The sequence below is a fragment of the Azolla caroliniana genome, unplaced genomic scaffold (assembly GCF_043228905.1).
Source record: "Azolla caroliniana isolate FFs.n. ecotype wild unplaced genomic scaffold, voAzoCaro1.0.p SCAF_3, whole genome shotgun sequence".
Lineage (NCBI taxonomy): Eukaryota > Viridiplantae > Streptophyta > Polypodiopsida > Salviniales > Salviniaceae > Azolla > Azolla caroliniana.
In genome coordinates this window covers 19,815,199-19,835,415 of record NW_028230438.1, presented here as the reverse complement: position 1 = coordinate 19,835,415, position 20,217 = coordinate 19,815,199, and the positions used below count along the sequence as shown (strand labels likewise).

Sequence of the window (20,217 nt, the reverse complement as noted above, 5' to 3'; positions counted from 1 at the left end):
GACAACCTTTAGCACTTAAAAACATTGAGAAGCCAAGAACGACGTAAAACTAACTCACACAAACAAGATCTTTGTGTGCAATTTGTTTGATTACGTATATTAGGTGCAATAAGTGTGACATGTTCATCCCTCACATGCATATTGTTGCAAAAAGTGTCAACAATGAATTGATATACATAATCACATAGCAAAGTCTTTATACATGCATAATATGTAGAATTGGACCTTCTTGAGCCTTACGAATAATAATAATAATATGATTAAGTATTGAAACAAAAAGTAAAGTTAATTTTTATTGTTCTAAATGAAGTGGGTTTGATGATGGAAGGTGTAGACATTGGTGGATGTTGCTCTAATGAAGGAAATGAAGGCATATCCATTGGCACCTTGGAAGGTGCCCGTTCCACCCACGATGGCCACCTCGTTGAAACCTAATGTACCCACAATCCCCATGATTACAAATGTCCCATTGTGCCTCCTTCCATCATTGTACTCCAATACTGTGGTTTCGACACCACGTGAAATGCCTGTCAAATAGCTTGTCTCAATGGTATACCCGCGACTGTATCCCAATTTCTTGGACTTAGTGCTGACACCTCTGGTAGCATTTAGAGCGAAAAGCACTCCAGCGCCAAAGTTGGCCGAGGAGGACCTGTTGAGGGGGGGCACAAAGTTGGTGTTGACATTCACACTACCAATTTGGATGTGGACATAGTACTTCAACACAAATGGCTTGTATTGAGATCTGTGACCAGCCTCGACATGTTGAGGTTCACATGCAAGCAATAATATTGCAATAAAAAGAAATACACCATTACCCTTTGAGGGCCTACCGTTGGTTGCCATGTCTATTGTGTTGCTACACAAATATAAATAAAATGTTATCACCCACTATAATTAGCTATCAAAAAGGTGTACAAGTAGTTCTAATGGTGCATCCCCCCCCTCTCTCTCTCCATTGTTGATTGATATTCGTTAATATACATATATGAAGCCTATACCCACGTGAATCGCATGAAGCCCCAATATGTTATTTGTCAACTTTTTCACATTGCTCCCACGCCCACAATATTTTCATACCTTTGGTGATGTATTACATCGATAACGTTTAGGAGACTTAAATACCCCAATATTATCTTATCCAACATCATGGCTACTAGGCAAAGTTTTCTATAGAATTCTCATAAAATTGTGCACCTATTTATTCATGATTTCCTCTAATTCATTTATACAAAAGTTCTTTGAAACCAATGAGTAATAGTAGCATTAGATGAGAGTGCAACAACATTTTAGATTTTGATGTATATCTCACAAAGGGCTCACAAGTATTGCATCCTTAATAGTTGGCTCACAAATAATTGGCAATTTCAAACTCTTTTCCACGTTATCAGTTAATTAGGTTATGATCACAAAGGACATGAAAATATATGAGGGAGAAAAAAAGGGATAGCATATAATGGAGGAACATAACGTTACCATAGAGAACTTGTTCAAATATTTATCGGTAGTGGAGGGTTCAGTTTTATATACATGGTTGCACATTATTTTGTCTATGCATCACTAGAAGTATGGACTAGAGCTATTTCGACTAGTACCACACATTTATATCTATCCATAGCTTAACAATTTTGAGATGAAGTTGGTTCATCATGTAAGCTCATGATTGCAACTTGCAAGACTATTGTTAGATTAGCTCATTTTCCTAGCATATGAAGAAAAAAAATAGAATTGCTAAATACATCGATTTGAGATTTTTTCACACATGAAAACAAAACTAGGAGGGGCTGGCAAGCAAAAATGTTATTCCTTTAGCTATAGTGGTGGTCTCAAAATTTTCATTCACTGCTTAGATCTCAATAAAGCCACTCTACATTTTTTTCTTCTATTACTTGTAACCATAATAATTACTATCTGTTATCCATCGCTATTGATTCAACGTATTGATATTTTACATCTAGATTTCATTTACTTTTGTGTCATGATCTTATTAAGTTGCACGCTATATTTCAAATGGATAAACAAAGGCATATTTTATTTGATAGACGAAGAAATAATGGTGTACCGTCTACTAAACTATACATGGTCTAATGTTTTTTCCCACACAAGGTTCACCTCATATATGCGTGTCAACATATTTGTAAGAGCATTGATTATTTACGATTATGTCTTCTAATTAAGAATTGAGTGGATAAAGTTCCATTAGCATGGAGTGTCAACAAATATTTTCATCCCTATCCATGAATACATAAACATTGTTTGACATTGTGAATGAACGTGCATGTATAAAACACGATGTATTGCATCAAACCACCGACTAAAGTAGTGGCACAATTTCTTGAAATAAATGGAGAAGTTGACACTCTAATATGAAGTCATCGAAATGAATGGGGTATGCATTCGCCTGCATAGGAAAGGCAGAAATTATGACGACGATTACAATATATTTACAAATATATTGGGGTGGATATAAAGTTCTCGAGATTCACAAATTGGTTAACCTTTAAATATAGATGAAAGTCAATGGCCGCAATTACAAAATGTGTGGGGTGTGACTTTTTGAAAACCGTGTGGTATTTGTTTGAGTCGACGACCACACCTAGGGGAGGGGGGGGGTGTCTATGTGTGTGTATGTGGATGGTATATAAATGGCATGACTTAGATCTCACATCTCAACACATTATATAACAAGTGCATTAGAACATTCACTAAGTCATTCAACAAAAGAAAAAGAGAAAGAGAGAAGGAGAGATATAGACGTAATGGCATCCAACTATGTACCTATGGCACTTGGAGTGTTCCTTGTACTCCTTGCCATCATGGGCACCACCACCATGCAAGTAGAGGCCAAGAAATCTACTTACAAGCCTTTTGTCCTGAATTACTATGTGCACATCCAAATTGGAGGCATCAATGCGAACCCGAACTTCTTGCCGGCCCTCAACCGATCCTTCTCTGCCAATTTTGGGTCGGGCGTCCTCTTCGCGCTCAATGTCACCGAAGCCATCAACGTGACCTCGAAGCAGCTCGGGTATAGCCGCGGCTACACGATCGAGACGAGCTACCTCACGGGCGTGGCACGTGGCCTCGAGACGGTGGTCATAGAATATAACGATGGCACCGGCAAGCACAACGGGACGTTTGTGATCACCGGGCTGGTCGGCACTTCGGGTACCAATGAAGTGGCCATCGTGGGCGGTACCGGGACCTTCCGCGGTGCCAATGGCTATGCGCTCATCTCGTTCGCCCGTGTTGCGCCCAACAATGTGTACACCTTTTATCATGACTCTCACTTCCTCTAGAGATTGACGGACCGCATGTTAACAACACAATCTTCTAGTATGTATTGTTTCGATCCCGACATTGAAAAAACCTACGCCCAAATCTTTGCATATTCAAATAAAATAAATTGTTTCGAACTTCATTTCAAGAAAAGATATGTACATTTCCATGACATTCAACAAAAACAAATTGGGTTGATTCTTTGTTGAAAAGCTGTGTATAGTCCAGCATATTCAATAAAACGTAATTTTTGTTAAGTAAAACCTATTCTAGTACACTCGAGTTTTACTCATTTTGTTGTCACATTTTAGTGGCCATCCAATATCAATATACTTAGCAATAAGATGTGTATTCATGTGTCAAGATATAATATGTTTAGTGTGAAAATTAAATATATTCTTGGTGTTTTTACACTAACCCATTCAACATTGATCCCCTTACATCAGCTACTCCTAGTGGTTCTCATTTGAGATCACCGACCTTCGCATTAACACTAGAAGAATAACCATTGATTCATTACAAGTACACACACTTTGTGATCACATCCATGGATATTTGACACCACAATAAACATTCAATCGTGTTTTCACTTGTACGTAGTCTCAAGTCCTTATAAGATAATAGGTCTCTTACTGATCCTACCCACAAATACATTGAAAATTAGCTTTTAAATTTTGTACCTAAGGCAATGTCCCTTTATTACTCTATCACTTCCCTGACATTATATTAGTAAACATTAAATTCAACAATGTTCATGATTTACGTTCATAAATGATCGAGGCAATGATAGCCATGCCGACCACTAGAATGTGATTAACTTTTTTTTGCTAAGGTCTACATGTATTTTATGACTTGATTAATGCTTGAACTCACTATCACTAATATAAGAAACAAGTAATGGAGAAGGGATCGTGTTCATGTATATTTTAACTAATGGAGTATATTCTCTTTTGGAAAAAAAAGTAATGGAGAAGGGAGTAATAATGATGGCAATAAAATTGTCTGCCCCAACGAGTAGGATTTATGTTCCTTTCCATATTATATCCGACCCCATTCCATTAAGAATTTCTCCTTTAAGAAATTAGAATCAACATTGCATCTTGATCACTTTCAACAATTCAAGAGTTGAGAGTGATGGCAATGCTTTACTAAAAATAAAAATAAAAATCTAAGAGACAAGTTATTTAAGTAAACTGTTCATGGGAAATTTCATATCCATTTGAGACATTTGTATATATTGATATGCTAAATGATGAAATGATATGTTATAAAGTCATTGTACATCATCATGTTACATGTTCTCGATAAGATCGAAACGACGAAGATACTTTATATTAAACGACGAAACTGTCAAATCCATTGCACCTTGCAACTTTAGACTTGTCAATTGATCACATGATTCCACATGAAATGGAGAAGCACATGATTTGCAACATGTTAGACTATAATGATTTTATATTTGTTTATATCAATCCATGAGCACATAAGGTCTTATTACCATGAGCATCGAAAGTCCATTAATCATCACCGCCAAATATTACCAATAAAGTCTGAAAATTATGCATTCTCTTATCGGTTTTCGGCTCACGGATGACATACACTAATCCATTCAACATCAATATTATTCCTAGTGGTTCTCATTTGAGATCACATAAACTATAATTAAATTTATTATTTATTCATTACAACTAAGCACACTTTCGGATCACGTCCATGGAAATTTGACACCACAATAAACATTAAACATTCAATCCTATGGTTCTCGCTTACAACGTTGTCTCAACTCCTAATAAGATAATAGGTGTTTGACTTATCCTACCCATAAATTCATTGAGAATCAACTTCTAAAATTTGTACCTACACCTAACACAATTATAACACCTTCTTACAACTGCATCATTTCCCTAATAGTATACTACTAAACATTAATTCCGCAAAATATTAATGATTAACGTTTATAAATTGAGAAAATGTATGACCATAACCACCCCTTGAATGTAATTTAGTTTTTAAGCTAAGATTGATATGTATATTACTTCATTACTATTTCAACTGACACTATTATTGATGATGGCAACAATATTGGTTCCTCCCCTTCTAGAGTGTCATATCACATATATCCACCCATTCCCTTAAGACTTTCTCCTTGAAGAAATTGGAATCAACTTTACAGATAGATGACTTTCCATAATTAAAAAGTTGAAAACGACAAAAATGTCCTTTACTAATTATAATCTAAGACACATATATATGTAGAAGCCATCTCTTGGAGGAAAATAAATTTATCATAGCATCCATTTGAGACATTTGTATATTGATATACTAAACGATGAAATAATCTCGGAATGTCATTGGTCATTGTCTACATGTTGCATTATATAAGATCAAAATGACAAAGAAATTCTATATTAGAGAACGAAATATAAAATCCATTGCAACTTGCAACATGAGGCCGGAGACTTATCAATTGATCACATTTTCATGAAATTGACAAGCATATGATTTATAAGTAACTGTTAGACTCTATGATAATTATATATGTTTGTTATATCCATCCCAAAATATCCCAAAACTGTATAATTTTTTTTGAACACATCACTTCTGATTACCATGAACAGCTGAATTACTTATTGCCAATAAAGTTCCAATAGTAACAAATGTGCGGTATTTTCCACCCAAGTGGAACCCACAACTACAAACTAATGTATGGGATATTTGTGTAATTTCATCATTACTTATTCTTTATATGCCACTCTCTAGGGGTAGCGTAGAAAAGAGAGAGAGAGAAAGAAACAAAACCAAAAGTTAAATATTAGAAAATAGAGTGGAAAAACACATAGAGCTAGAGCTAGAGAGAGAGAGAGAGAGAGAGAGAGAAAAGAGAGCCTGGATGGATGTAGCTCAATTGGTAAGGTTGCCCAATGTAGACAAGGTGGTCATGGGTTCAACCCCTACATTCCACAGTGGCATCTAGTGAATTAAGAGATATAGAAGAAGTATATAATAGAGAGGTGAGGAAGTTGGGTTTCGAAGCCAGAACACAATGCTTGTATGTATAAACTCTTCCTGAGTCGGCAGGGTTTACCATTAGGGTAAGGTACTTACGATAAAAAATGAGAGAGAGAGAGAGATTCTATTATTGTCTTCAGACATCAAATATGACCAATGAGACCAAAAATATTACATTTCAACTAATACATGTGAAATTGAGTAGCAACTCTCGATATTTAAGAACTTTACCGATGAATGTTGCAATTCGGAGTGCACAATGTGATTGTGATAGAAATTCGTGCAAGAATTGGATTTGTCTAAGAGGTGTGGAAAGCATAGCCGAATATTATCAAAGGTAGAGTTAGTAAGAACTCCATTCCCCCTTTCAACCTTTATGGCCCGAGGGTCACATTTTATAAACCAAATAAACTTCCCTCACATCCTTATACCACAATCAACGCCGGACACCATCCACCATATGTGTCGGATCCAAATACTTCAGCACCATACATAGCATGCCCGCCATTGACATTTGACAAGAACCAACCACACACTCACAACGAACTCTGGTGCGACCAACACCATCCACAATTACAGGCATGGCCGCCACTCTATCTTCAACCTAGTAACGACCATATCTATTGAAATGGAAACGGAAACCATCATACATACTCGTTCTCCCCCGTCGATGTAAGGCTCTGGACTGTGTATGACAGTTGGCCTATAAATGTACAACCCCCCCTCCATGGCATGATGCACGGGACTGCACAAGGCAGCTATCATGGATACATGCCCCCTCCTCCCAACCCCACACATGTATTATGAAGAAAACAATGTCTCCCTCCTACGTAACCCTAATCTTCCCCACTCCTCTCTCCCCCCATGTAGCCTCTCTTTCTTTCTCATGAGAACCCATATATCATCCAGGGCGAAAGTCTTATGTAGTGTCTTGCTAAAATACCTTGGCGTTGTGAAGGATTTTTTTCTTTACAATCACTAGTTTAATAGGAAATAACTTTATTCTTTTTCTTTTCTAAGCTGTTTTTGTTACGAACCAATCTGTTGCTTACTGCCTGCGCGGATACGGGCCTTCGAGCAAACAACTCCCTCCTCCTCCTCCTCCTCCTCCTCCTCCTCCTCCTTCTCCCCCCCTCTCTCTTTCTCTCACTCGTTCCCCCATCCTCCTCCTCCTACCCCCTTTTTACTTTCTAAATATTACATGGATACCCCCTCCCCCTTTTTGTCTAATTCTTACTCTACCCACCCCCCTTATTTTGAAGAATTCCATTCAAACTCCCCACAATTTTCTTCCATTTATCACTCTACACCTCCCCTATTATCATCTAATTTTCATAATGCCCTTCCCGACCTTTTTTCAAATCCTTACCCTACCCGTACCCCTTTAATTAGCCCACATTACTCTCATTATACTTACCATTCCCCCCCAACACATCCTCCATATTCAACTCATATCCCCCCTACACATCCTCCATATTATATTAACCCCTCCCCCCCCCCCCCCCAACAATATCCTAAAAGAATTCACCCACCTCTCTAGATCCCTCACGCTAAAACATTTTTTTAGAAATACACCTTCACTTCCTCTCAACCCCTTCAAACTACCTAACCCTAGTTGGATGCCACCCATAGAATATCCACCCCTAGTCTCCATAATAGAAAAACACCAACATATCCTTAACCAAATAGCACACAACACTAAGCCCATAAACACTAGAATCCCATACCACCTCTCTAGAGCATTTAAAAGCCTCCAACACAACAAACACATTATCATCCTCCCAACCGATAAAAATATGGGAGCATGTGTTCTAGATAAAGACACATACTACACCAAAGCCATAGAACACCTCTCGAATTCTACCACCTATAAGATAGTCAACCACTTCCCCTTGGAAGAGTTACTATACCGCCTTAATAACAAACCACTTAGGTACACTTTCCCTAATTGAAGCCAATTTCATCCTCCACAAACCCATAAAAGGATATCAAGTATCCAACCTCTATTTCCTCCCTAAATTACACAAAACACCTATGGGTTTTCGACCCATTTGTTCATATAATAACTCCTTATTTGAACAAACATCGAAGTGGTTACACCACCAACTTCTACCAATCCTCCTTCTCCGACCACAATATTTAAAAGACTCTCACACACTAATCCAATCACTAGAAAACCTGCACCCACCATATAATAGTTCTTATTCACGTTTGACGTTGAATCTCTCTGTCCTAGTATCCCCCCTAAGCTAGGAATCCAAGCCCTACGTAGTCTAATCATGCCCCACTTTTCCCCTTCGAAAACTTATCTCATCTATACCCTTAGTGCCATTGTTTTAGAATATCACTATCTCACTTTCGATGGCGTAGTTTACCAACAAATAAAAGGTATGACCATGGGTAGCAACTTTTCAGTCGTATATGCATGCCTCTTTTTAGTATATCTCAAAAACTTACAACCATCGCCCCCCCATCTCTTCTACTTCACCCGCTATATTGATGATGCATTTGGGGTTTGGACTAGCACCAAATCTCAACTTTTAGAATATCTCGACTTTTATCCTTTACACACAAATAACTCCATCAAGCTTACTATTCAAACTTCCACCTTTAGGCTACCTTTTTTAGACATATGGATCAACCTCGAAAACTCATCTTTTTCATTCAATTGTTTTAAAAAACCTCTCAATTCATACCAATACTTGCCTTTTTCATCGGATCATCCTTCCCATACAAAACAACACTTTATCACTAATGAAGTGAGGAGATATCTCATTAGAGAAAGCACCCCATTAGTTTTCTACCAAATGAAAAAACTCTTTTTCAATAGACTAGTTAACCGTGGTTACCGTCCGTCCTTTATACTAAAAAGCTATAAGAAAATACCTTTTAATCTTAGAAAAACACTCCTATATCAACCCAAAACTACTACCTCCCTTAACCCCACAATCTTTAAACTTAGATACACCAAACATACCCCAAAACTAGGCATTCATAGTTTTCTAAAAAATCTCTATAATGACTTAATGTTAGATCCTGAGCTTACTAGCATCTCACGCCCCTTCATATGTTGGACAAAATCTAAGTCCATACCCTGTCCATACATGCCCTCCTAGTTAAGACTAAGTTTTCAAAAAATCCACCGAAATCCCCCACTTAAAACTATGTTTTCAAACAATCCACCCAAATCCCCCAGTTAACACTAAGCTTTCAAATAATTCACCCACATCCCCCATTTAACACTAAGTTTTCAAATAATTCACCCACATCCCCCACTTAATATTATACTGCCATGCTAAATCCCCCTTTTTCATCACATTAAGAACTCCCCCCTCACCATCATCATTACACTCATTCCCCCTCTCTCATTCCCTATCACTTTCATACACACATTTCTCTCTCTCTCATCCCCACATCTATTTTATCTCATCTACTACACAAATCAAATCCTCCCCACTCCTTTTCTCTCACTCCCTCTTCCTTCCCACCCCTTTATTAATCACATTCTCTTGTTGTAATGGTCTTTGCGCTGAAGAGCTCCACTATGGAGCGAAACTAGTTTGCCTAAGACCACCACCCTCTTTGAATTAAAACATCTCTCTCTCTCTCATTAGTGTATGTTGCCTACTTTCTCTTGTTTAGCTTAAGCACCCTTTACTCGTCGCGTGCCTATCCCTACGCACTCCTTGTTCCGACCATTTGGTCTTAGTAAAATAAATGGAGAAGTTTACACTCTAATACGAAGTCATCAAAATGAATGGGGTATGCATTCGCCTACATAGGAAAGGTAGAAATTATGATGACGATCACAATACGTTTACAAATATATTGAGGTGGATATAAAGTTCTCGAGATTCACAAATTCATTACACATTAAATATAGATGAAAGTCAATGACCGCAATTACAAAATGTGTGGGGTGTGACTTTTTGAAAACCGTGTGGTATTCGTTTGAGTCGACGACCACACCTAGGGGGGGTGTGTGTCTATGTGTGTGTGTGTGTATGTGGATGGTATATAAATGGCATGACTTAGATCTCACATCTCCACACATTATATAACAAGTGCATTAGAACATTCACTAAGTCATTCAACAAATGAGAAAGAGAAAGAGAAAGAGAGAAGGAGAGATATAGACCTAATGGCATCCAACTATGTACCTATGGCACTTGGAGTGTTCCTTGTACTCCTTGCCATCATGGGCACCACCACCATGCAAGTAGAGGCCAAGAAATCTACTTACAAGCCTTTTGTCCTGAATTACTATGTGCACATCCAAATTGGAGGCATCAATGCGAACCCGAACTTCTTGCCAGCCCTCAACCGATCCTTCTCTGCCAATTTTGGGTCGGGCGTCCTCTTCGCGCTCAATGTCACCGAAGCCATCAACGTGACCTCGAAGCAGCTCGGGTATAGCCGCGGCTACACGATCGAGACGAGCTACCTCACGGGCGTGGCACGTGGCCTCGAGACGGTGGTCATAGAATATAACGATGGCACCGGCAAGCACAACGGGACGTTTGTGATCACCGGGCTGGTCGGCACTTCGGGTACCAATGAAGTGGCCATCGTGGGCGGTACCGGGACCTTCCGCGGTGCCAATGGCTATGCGCTCATCTCGTTCGCCCGTGTTGCGCCCAACAATGTGTACACCTTTTATCATGACTCTCACTTCCTCTAGAGATTGACGGACCGCATGTTAACAACACAATCTTCTAGTATGTATTGTTTCGATCCCGACATTGAAAAAACCTACGCCCAAATCTTTGCATATTCAAATAAAATAAATTGTTTCGAACTTCATTTCAAGAAAAGATATGTACATTTCCATGACATTCAACAAAAACAAATTGGGTTGATTCTTTGTTGAAAAGCTGTGTATAGTCCAGCATATTCAATAAAACGTAATTTTTGTTAAGTAAAACCTATTCTAGTACACTCGAGTTTTACTCATTTTGTTGTCACATTTTAGTGGCCATCCAATATCAATATACTTAGCAATAAGATGTGTATTCATGTGTCAAGATATAATATGTTTAGTGTGAAAATTAAATATATTCTTGGTGTTTTTACACTAACCCATTCAACATTGATCCCCTTACATCAGCTACTCCTAGTGGTTCTCATTTGAGATCACCGACCTTCGCATTAACACTAGAAGAATAACCATTGATTCATTACAAGTACACACACTTTGTGATCACATCCATGGATATTTGACACCACAATAAACATTCAATCGTGTTTTCACTTGTACGTAGTCTCAAGTCCTTATAAGATAATAGGTCTCTTACTGATCCTACCCACAAATACATTGAAAATTAGCTTTTAAATTTTGTACCTAAGGCAATGTCCCTTTATTACTCTATCACTTCCCTGACATTATATTAGTAAACATTAAATTCAACAATGTTCATGATTTACGTTCATAAATGATCGAGGCAATGATAGCCATGCCGACCACTAGAATGTGATTAACTTTTTTTTGCTAAGGTCTACATGTATTTTATGACTTGATTAATGCTTGAACTCACTATCACTAATATAAGAAACAAGTAATGGAGAAGGGATCGTGTTCATGTATATTTTAACTAATGGAGTATATTCTCTTTTGGAAAAAAAAGTAATGGAGAAGGGAGTAATAATGATGGCAATAAAATTGTCTGCCCCAACGAGTAGGATTTATGTTCCTTTCCATATTATATCCGACCCCATTCCATTAAGAATTTCTCCTTTAAGAAATTAGAATCAACATTGCATCTTGATCACTTTCAACAATTCAAGAGTTGAGAGTGATGGCAATGCTTTACTAAAAATAAAAATAAAAATCTAAGAGACAAGTTATTTAAGTAAACTGTTCATGGGAAATTTCATATCCATTTGAGACATTTGTATATATTGATATGCTAAATGATGAAATGATATGTTATAAAGTCATTGTACATCATCATGTTACATGTTCTCGATAAGATCGAAACGACGAAGATACTTTATATTAAACGACGAAACTGTCAAATCCATTGCACCTTGCAACTTTAGACTTGTCAATTGATCACATGATTCCACATGAAATGGAGAAGCACATGATTTGCAACATGTTAGACTATAATGATTTTATATTTGTTTATATCAATCCATGAGCACATAAGGTCTTATTACCATGAGCATCGAAAGTCCATTAATCATCACCGCCAAATATTACCAATAAAGTCTGAAAATTATGCATTCTCTTATCGGTTTTCGGCTCACGGATGACATACACTAATCCATTCAACATCAATATTATTCCTAGTGGTTCTCATTTGAGATCACATAAACTATAATTAAATTTATTATTTATTCATTACAACTAAGCACACTTTCGGATCACGTCCATGGAAATTTGACACCACAATAAACATTAAACATTCAATCCTATGGTTCTCGCTTACAACGTTGTCTCAACTCCTAATAAGATAATAGGTGTCTGACTTATCCTACCCATAAATTCATTGAGAATCAACTTCTAAAATTTGTACCTACACCTAACACAATTATAACACCTTCTTACAACTGCATCATTTCCCTAATAGTATACTACTAAACATTAATTCCGCAAAATATTAATGATTAACGTTTATAAATTGAGAAAATGTATGACCATAACCACCCCTTGAATGTAATTTAGTTTTTAAGCTAAGATTGATATGTATATTACTTCATTACTATTTCAACTGACACTATTATTGATGATGACAACAATATTGGTTCCTCCCCTTCTAGAGTCTCATATCACATATATCCACCCATTCCCTTAAGACTTTCTCCTTGAAGAAATTGGAATCAACTTTACAGATAGATGACTTTCCATAATTAAAAAGTTGAAAACGACAAAAATGTCCTTTACTAATTATAATCTAAGACACATATATATGTAGAAGCCATCTCTTGGAGGAAAATAAATTTATCATAGCATCCATTTGAGACATTTGTATATTGATATACTAAACGATGAAATAATCTCGGAATGTCATTGGTCATTGTCTACATGTTGCATTATATAAGATCAAAATGACAAAGAAATTCTATATTAGAGAACGAAATATAAAATCCATTGCAACTTGCAACATGAGGCCGGAGACTTATCAATTGATCACATTTTCATGAAATTGACAAGCATATGATTTATAAGTAACTGTTAGACTCTATGATAATTATATATGTTTGTAATATCCATCCCAAAATATCCCAAAACTGTATAATTTTTTTTGAACACATCACTTCTGATTACCATGAACAGCTGAATTACTTATTGCCAATAAAGTTCCAATAGTAACAAATGTGCGGTATTTTCCACCCAAGTGGAACCCACAACTACAAACTAATGTATGGGATATTTGTGTAATTTCATCATTACTTATTCTTTATATGCCACTCTCTAGGGGTAGCGTAGAAAAAAGAGAGAGAGAAAGAAACAAAACCAAAATCTAAATATTAGAAAATAGAGTGGAAAAACACACAGATCTAGAGAGAGAGAGATTCTGTTATTGTCTTTAGACATCAAATATGGCCAATGAGACCAAAAATATTACATTTCAAGTAATACATGTGAAATTGAGTAGCAACTCTCGATATTTAAGAACTTTACCGATGAATGTTGCAATTCGGAGTGCACAGTGTGATTGTGATAGAAATTCGTGCAACAATTGGATTTGTCTAAGAGGTGTGGAAAGCATAGCCGAATAGTATCAAAGGTAGAGCATTCTATCAAAATGTGATACTCCAACTCCCAAACTTGTTTTCGGCAAAGTGTGCATAGTCGACCATTCTCATCAATTGTGCCCCAATCCCGTATCTCATATTGCAAAAAAAGTGAGGGAAGTCGCATGAAAGTGATGGCTAAGACAATAAACAATGGGATAGGCTCTAACTTGTATCAATATGTATTGTTTCTCGGTTCAGGGAACAATATGATTTTGTAGTATGTGCAATATATGTAGTATAATATGCCTCTACATTTTTCCCATGTTATGATACATTGGCGTTGCAAAAGAGAGACAGATAAAAAATACAAGAGACAAAGGGAGACATAAATGTGAGTACGAAGCTTGAGACAATGTTGATCTTGACCGGCACCAAAGCCCTACTTCTGTTATCTGTGGAAGAGTTCTCTCCTCCATCAATCTCATGCACTATTCACACATGCACATAAACCTTCCTAACTTTTTCTAAGTGTTGTGTCAGAGACTCAGAGTACATGTGGATGGAATTAGGATAACAATAAGTGATATCGATGGTGGTTTGATTTTGATGTAATATGAAGGAGACATGCTTCAAACATCCACTGATACTGATTTCGTTTTTTCTTTCAAGTGTATTGTGATCTAACATTTTCCCCTTGGTACCAAGTTTGTTGTAAACTTGATGGTTTAGTGATTCCATGGTGACTATGATGAAATTTTGGATATTGGCATTGTTGTGCAATTTTGTAAGATAGGAATAGGAAGTCATGCATTTAAAAACAATTGTGACATGGTCCATGTTTCCCCTGCTCAATCTCTTTCATGCTGCCAAAACCCTTCAAAATGCAAGAAAAAAGTGATAACATTGGGAAAGACACATTCGTTTTGCATACGTTCAAGACAATCCAAAGCTTCATGACCTTGTTTATGAATGGCGTATCCAAACATTAGTGCATTCCAAGAGACAACTTTATGAATACGAAGCCCTTCCAACACTTGTTTAGCTTTTCCAAATCTTAACATACAAAGAAAAGTGACTGCATTCTGTGATATGCCCATCATTTTCATCTGGTCAAAGCAAAAAACACTTCCTTTAGAAGTCCATGTTCCAGATACCACGTTATAAGTGTATTCCATGCCACTACATCTATGTTTTGAAGGCAATCAAATACATTCAGTGCTTCTTCAAAATAGCCACATTTCACATACATGTCTATGAGATTGATGCATACACTTGGATCAGTTGCTAACCCTTATTTTCAAATTTCAAAATGGGAATTCTGGCCTCTTAACTGTGTCGTAACAATGGCCCATGCATTCAATAGGCTGACATATGCAAGGACATTTCCAGCCATACCATCTACTATCATTTGATCCCAATATGTGAGTGCTTCTTCTCCTGTATCCCCACCCATGCTCAACATACCTTGAGATAAGTGTTGTCCACGCTGTCGTGATGTGGTGTGTTTAGTGCGAGAAAAAGTCAAAAAGTGAGGATACACACACATTTCACGAATACTTGTAAAAATGAAAATAAATCAATAATAAATAAACCTAGGGCGTAATGGCATTGAGTGCGTATAGAGGGGTGCAAGTAAGATTTGAACCTTGCACCTCCAAGATAGGAAGCAATTAGCTTACCACTAAAGCTACTAATAAGTGCTTTAGATTTTGTATATTTCCTCGTCATATTTAGTATTCCATAGAAAACAGACGTACAAAACCGTGTGCACAAAACCATGGTTTTGTGCATGTAACAAGCATGGAGAGACCTATAAAAGGCTCTAGTTGGGCTTGTGTAAAGGGGGGGGGGTCAATTTGGAGATCATCATCATCCTCATAATCAATAATAATAATATAATACTCTTCTTATTCTTCTTCTTGACATCTATCTTCTTTTCAAGTATAAAAATCTTTGATCCTCTTAAGTGTGACATTAGTTTCCTCGACTCCTACATACACGTCGTCATCTTTTCGACAATTTCGCGAACGTCCTCCCCGATCCGAGAGCCCGGTGGTCCCACTCAAGTGAAGCACGCATGCACGCGTATCTTCAGGACTGCACGATGATGTCTACCACTGAAATCTCAAAGGTTTGATACTAAGAATTCCTTGAACATAGTTTTTGTATTAAAAAAGATAGTAAGATTGAGGTACAAAGATGGATCTAGTATGGCAAAGCACATGAATGTATTTCAAAGGTTGATCAATCAAAGTGTCTCCCTAGACATACCTCTAGTAGATGAGGTATTGGCTTTATTATTGATAGGCGTTCTTCCAATTGTGGGGATACACTTGTGGTGACACTTGGGAATTCCACACCACAAGGAATGCTAACATGGGATATCCTAACTCTAGTTTGCTTAATGAAGAACCAAGATGAAAAGAGCTTGAATCATGATTCAAGATATGAGCATAAAGCATTAGTCACAAAAACCACCTCAAATATAGGTAGAAGCAATATTAGGAATTCGCAAAATATTAGAAATACCTCGAAGGGGAGGTCTAAGTGCAAAAATAAGAAAGATGTGATGGTGAAAATATCATTGTTTGTGATGATGCTTGTGTTAATTTAGCATGCTAACAAATTAGAGCCTTGTATCCTATTAGCCCATATCTGTACTCGCTTCATAGTCCCACTGGTTGATGATGCAATATGTTTACATCATATGTGGGCCAATAACTTTCGTAGAGTCGAAATGGCGAACTAGGGTGTGACAAAGGTTATTAGCATACATAATGCCATTTTCATGACAGACATAGGTTGTAAACTTGTATTGAACGATGTTAGACATGTTTTGGATGTTCGTTTGGATATCGTCTCTACAGGTAAGCTTGATGATGAGGGTTATCCAAATCACTTTAGTATAAGAAGATGGATGCTCACTAAAGGCTCTCCAACCATTGCAAAATATTGGAAACTAAACTCTCTATACCTTATGCATGTTATGTTTCAGATATTTGTTTGGATATCATCATTATAGGTAAGCTTGATGATTAGGGTTATCCAAATCACTTTAGTATAAGAAGATCCAGGATTCGAAGCGCACTAAAGGCTCTCCAACCATTGCAAAATGTTAGAAACTAAACTCTATGTACCTTATGCATGTTATGTTTCGAATGTTCGTATGCATATCATCCCTATAAGTAAGCTTGATGATGAGGGTTATCCAAATCACTTGAGTGTAAGAAGATGGAAGCTCACCAAAGCCTCTCCAATCATTTCAAAATGTCAGAAACTAAACTCTTTATACCTTATGCATGTTATGGTGTCTGGTAGAGAGGTAAATGTAGCTAACAAGAATGTCTCCATTGAGCTATGGCACAAGAGACTTGGGCACATGAGTAAAAAAGGACTAGCGATTCTACAAGGAAGAATATTATGCCTGAGATAATAGATATGCATTTGGAAACTTGTGTTGATTGTTTGGCTAGTAAATAATGCAAAGTTCCTTTACAACATTTACACTTGAAACTAAAATCCCATCCATTGGAATTGTTGCGTATTGATTTGTGTTCTATGAAAGATAAAACTCTTGGTAGTGCATTATATGTCGCTACATTCATTGGTGATTTCTCGAGAAAATTGAAAGATTAAGTATTAATTGATATCTTTAAGAGTTTTCATGGAAGTGTTGAAAGAGAATCTTCAAGGAAGCTTAGTAGATGTATTTGTACAAAAAATGATTGTGAATATTGAGGTCAACTTGAGCTTTATTGTCATGATCATGGTGTTAGGCTTGAGAGAAGTGTTCCAAAAACACTTCATCACAATTTTGTGGCTGAAAAAATGAATATTATAATAACAATATGTGAGCGGATAAGCTTTTCTTTTTCAAAAGAACATATTCCTTCCATTAGTTTTAAAAAGCATATCAACTTCAAAATAGATGGAAAGGAAGTGACTATACTTTCAAAGCCTGTCTTGTGTAAAACAATGGCTAGCCATGAATCCAATCCTCCGGTTGATGGACTTGATTGAGCATTTCTCCAAATTTCCCATTCTCGACATATCCTGCAATCAGTGCATTCAAAGAATGGAGGCTTGTTCTTGGACTAAAAGCTTATTAAATAGTACATGTGTCTCGACAAGTGACCTGTCACGACACATTGACATCAAATATGTACTCACTGAGGATTAAACCTACAACCTCACATCTACAAGATGTCATGCCTAGCCATTTTGATATGAGCTTTTGCATATAATAGTTTAGTATTGTTATTCTAGCATATAATACATTCCAGAATATTCTAGTCTTTAGTATATTCTAGAAATATTCTATGGTATAATCTAGGTGGGTATATTCTAGAGATATTTGTCGGGTATATTCTAGAGATATTCAATATCGGAACCTATATAAATACTTGTAACCTCCTTGGTCCCTTTTAAGGGATTCAACGCCAGTCATTGACACATCAATCTGGTATTCTTATTCCATTCCATCTTGTCTCATTCTTCATCTCTGTCTTCATGCTCTCCATAGCTCCCTAAGTTCATAGTATTCTTTGTGAGGACCGCATGGTTGCTCACTCCCGTTCGTGTTCCAATTCCCGATGAGGACCCCATGGTCGCTCACTCCTATTCGTGTTCCAGTTCCCAGTGAGGACCGCATGGTCGCTCACTCCCGTTCATGTTCCAGTTCCCGGTGACGACAACATTGTCTCTCATGCCCATTTGTCTTCTCGGTGAGGGCCGCATCATCGCTCACACCCATTCATGTTCGAGTTCCCCGTGAGGGCCGCGCATGGTTGCTCATGCCCGTCCGTGTTCGAGTTCCTGATGAGGGTTGCATGGTCGCTCACGTCTGTCAGTGTTCTAGTCTTCGGTGAGGGCCACACATGGTCACTCACACTTGTGGTTCTAATCTCCGATGAGGACCGTACATGGTGTCATAGACACGATAGACACGATGGAATGTAGGGGGTTGCACCCATGACCTCTTGGTCTTATTGGGCAACCTTAGCAATTGAGCTACATTCCATCTATGCATTATTATATTGTATAAATTTCAACTTATTACATTGTAAGTTAATCACTAGAACTTTCAAGAAACTTCTAGAGAATGCACCTTCATGCACTCTCTAGAAGTTTCCATGCATTCTCTAGATGTTTCCTAGCTTACATGCATACCACCACATTCTTGTATAAATACTTCAGTGCACCTTGATTACAATCAAGGTGAACAACACCAGTTACGGAAGCATAATCTAGTTCTTACTCTTTGTCTACCTTCTCCCTCTATCTCTCTTGTTCTCTTGTCTACACTCTCTCCCTCTTATCTATCTTTCGCTCTCTCTTAATATTTAGCTCGCTTACTTGTCCTTGTCCTCGTCTACCGGTCCGTGACAAGTTGTTCACCTTCTCTTCTTGTTACCATGTTCGACTCAGCCTTAAGCCAAGTAATGGTAGCCTTGGAACAACTTCAATTAGAAAATGAAAGCCTTCGTCAATCATTATGAGAGCTTCAAAATAGCACAGCCAAAAACCCTCCACCCGTTGAGCCTCACCTTCTGTTAGCACCTAACCCAACCCCTTTCTCTTCCCATTCATATGTCCTCGAACCTAATGTCAACCTACCTGACAAATTCAACGGCTCAAGGGCGCATCTTCGTGGCTTCATCAATCAAATTCGGCTTATCATCTGTTTACAACCCCAACGTTATGCTAGTGATTTCTCTCGGGTCGGCCTCATTGGCACCCTTCTCTCGGGGCTGGCACAAGCATGGTTTGCACCATTGATGGAGACATCATCCCCACTCTTAGACAACTTTCCTGCCTTCCTTGCGGAGCTTGAAGCCACATTCGGAGAGACAGATCGGCGACGAACGACTCTCATGAAACTTTTTTCCTTACAACAAGGATCTCGTCCAACTTCCGTCTATGCTTCAGAGTTTCGTCAGATCGCGTGCAATGTCAGCTAGGATGACCAAGCTTTATGCGACCAGTTTCGTCGAGGCCTCAGAAATGATGTTAAGACTCTTCTCTTAAACTTTCCGGAGCCCACATCATTGTCCCAGGTAATCTCCCAAGCCGTTCAATGTGATAATCGTCTTTTCGAGCTTCGACAAAAGGAACGGGGGACTCGAGGCTTTCCGTCTTCCTTCTGCAATGCTCCACTCGCAAGGCCATATATATCAATTTCGACAAGCACGCCACAGTTGCCATCTTCCAATGATACTCTTACCCCGATGGAGGTCGACTCTCGTA

At 37.8% G+C, this 20,217-nt stretch overlaps 1 protein-coding gene across 1 annotated transcript; it reads right to left on the bottom strand.

The window, feature by feature from the left end:
- Window positions 1-300: 300 nt before the first annotated feature.
- Window positions 301-846, bottom strand: LOC147866428 (uncharacterized). The gene has a single exon (XM_087316754.1). It carries the CDS (start codon window positions 844-846, stop codon window positions 301-303), a length of 546 nt encoding a protein of 181 aa, XP_087172880.1.
- Between the last annotated feature and the right edge of the window lie 19,371 nt (window positions 847-20,217).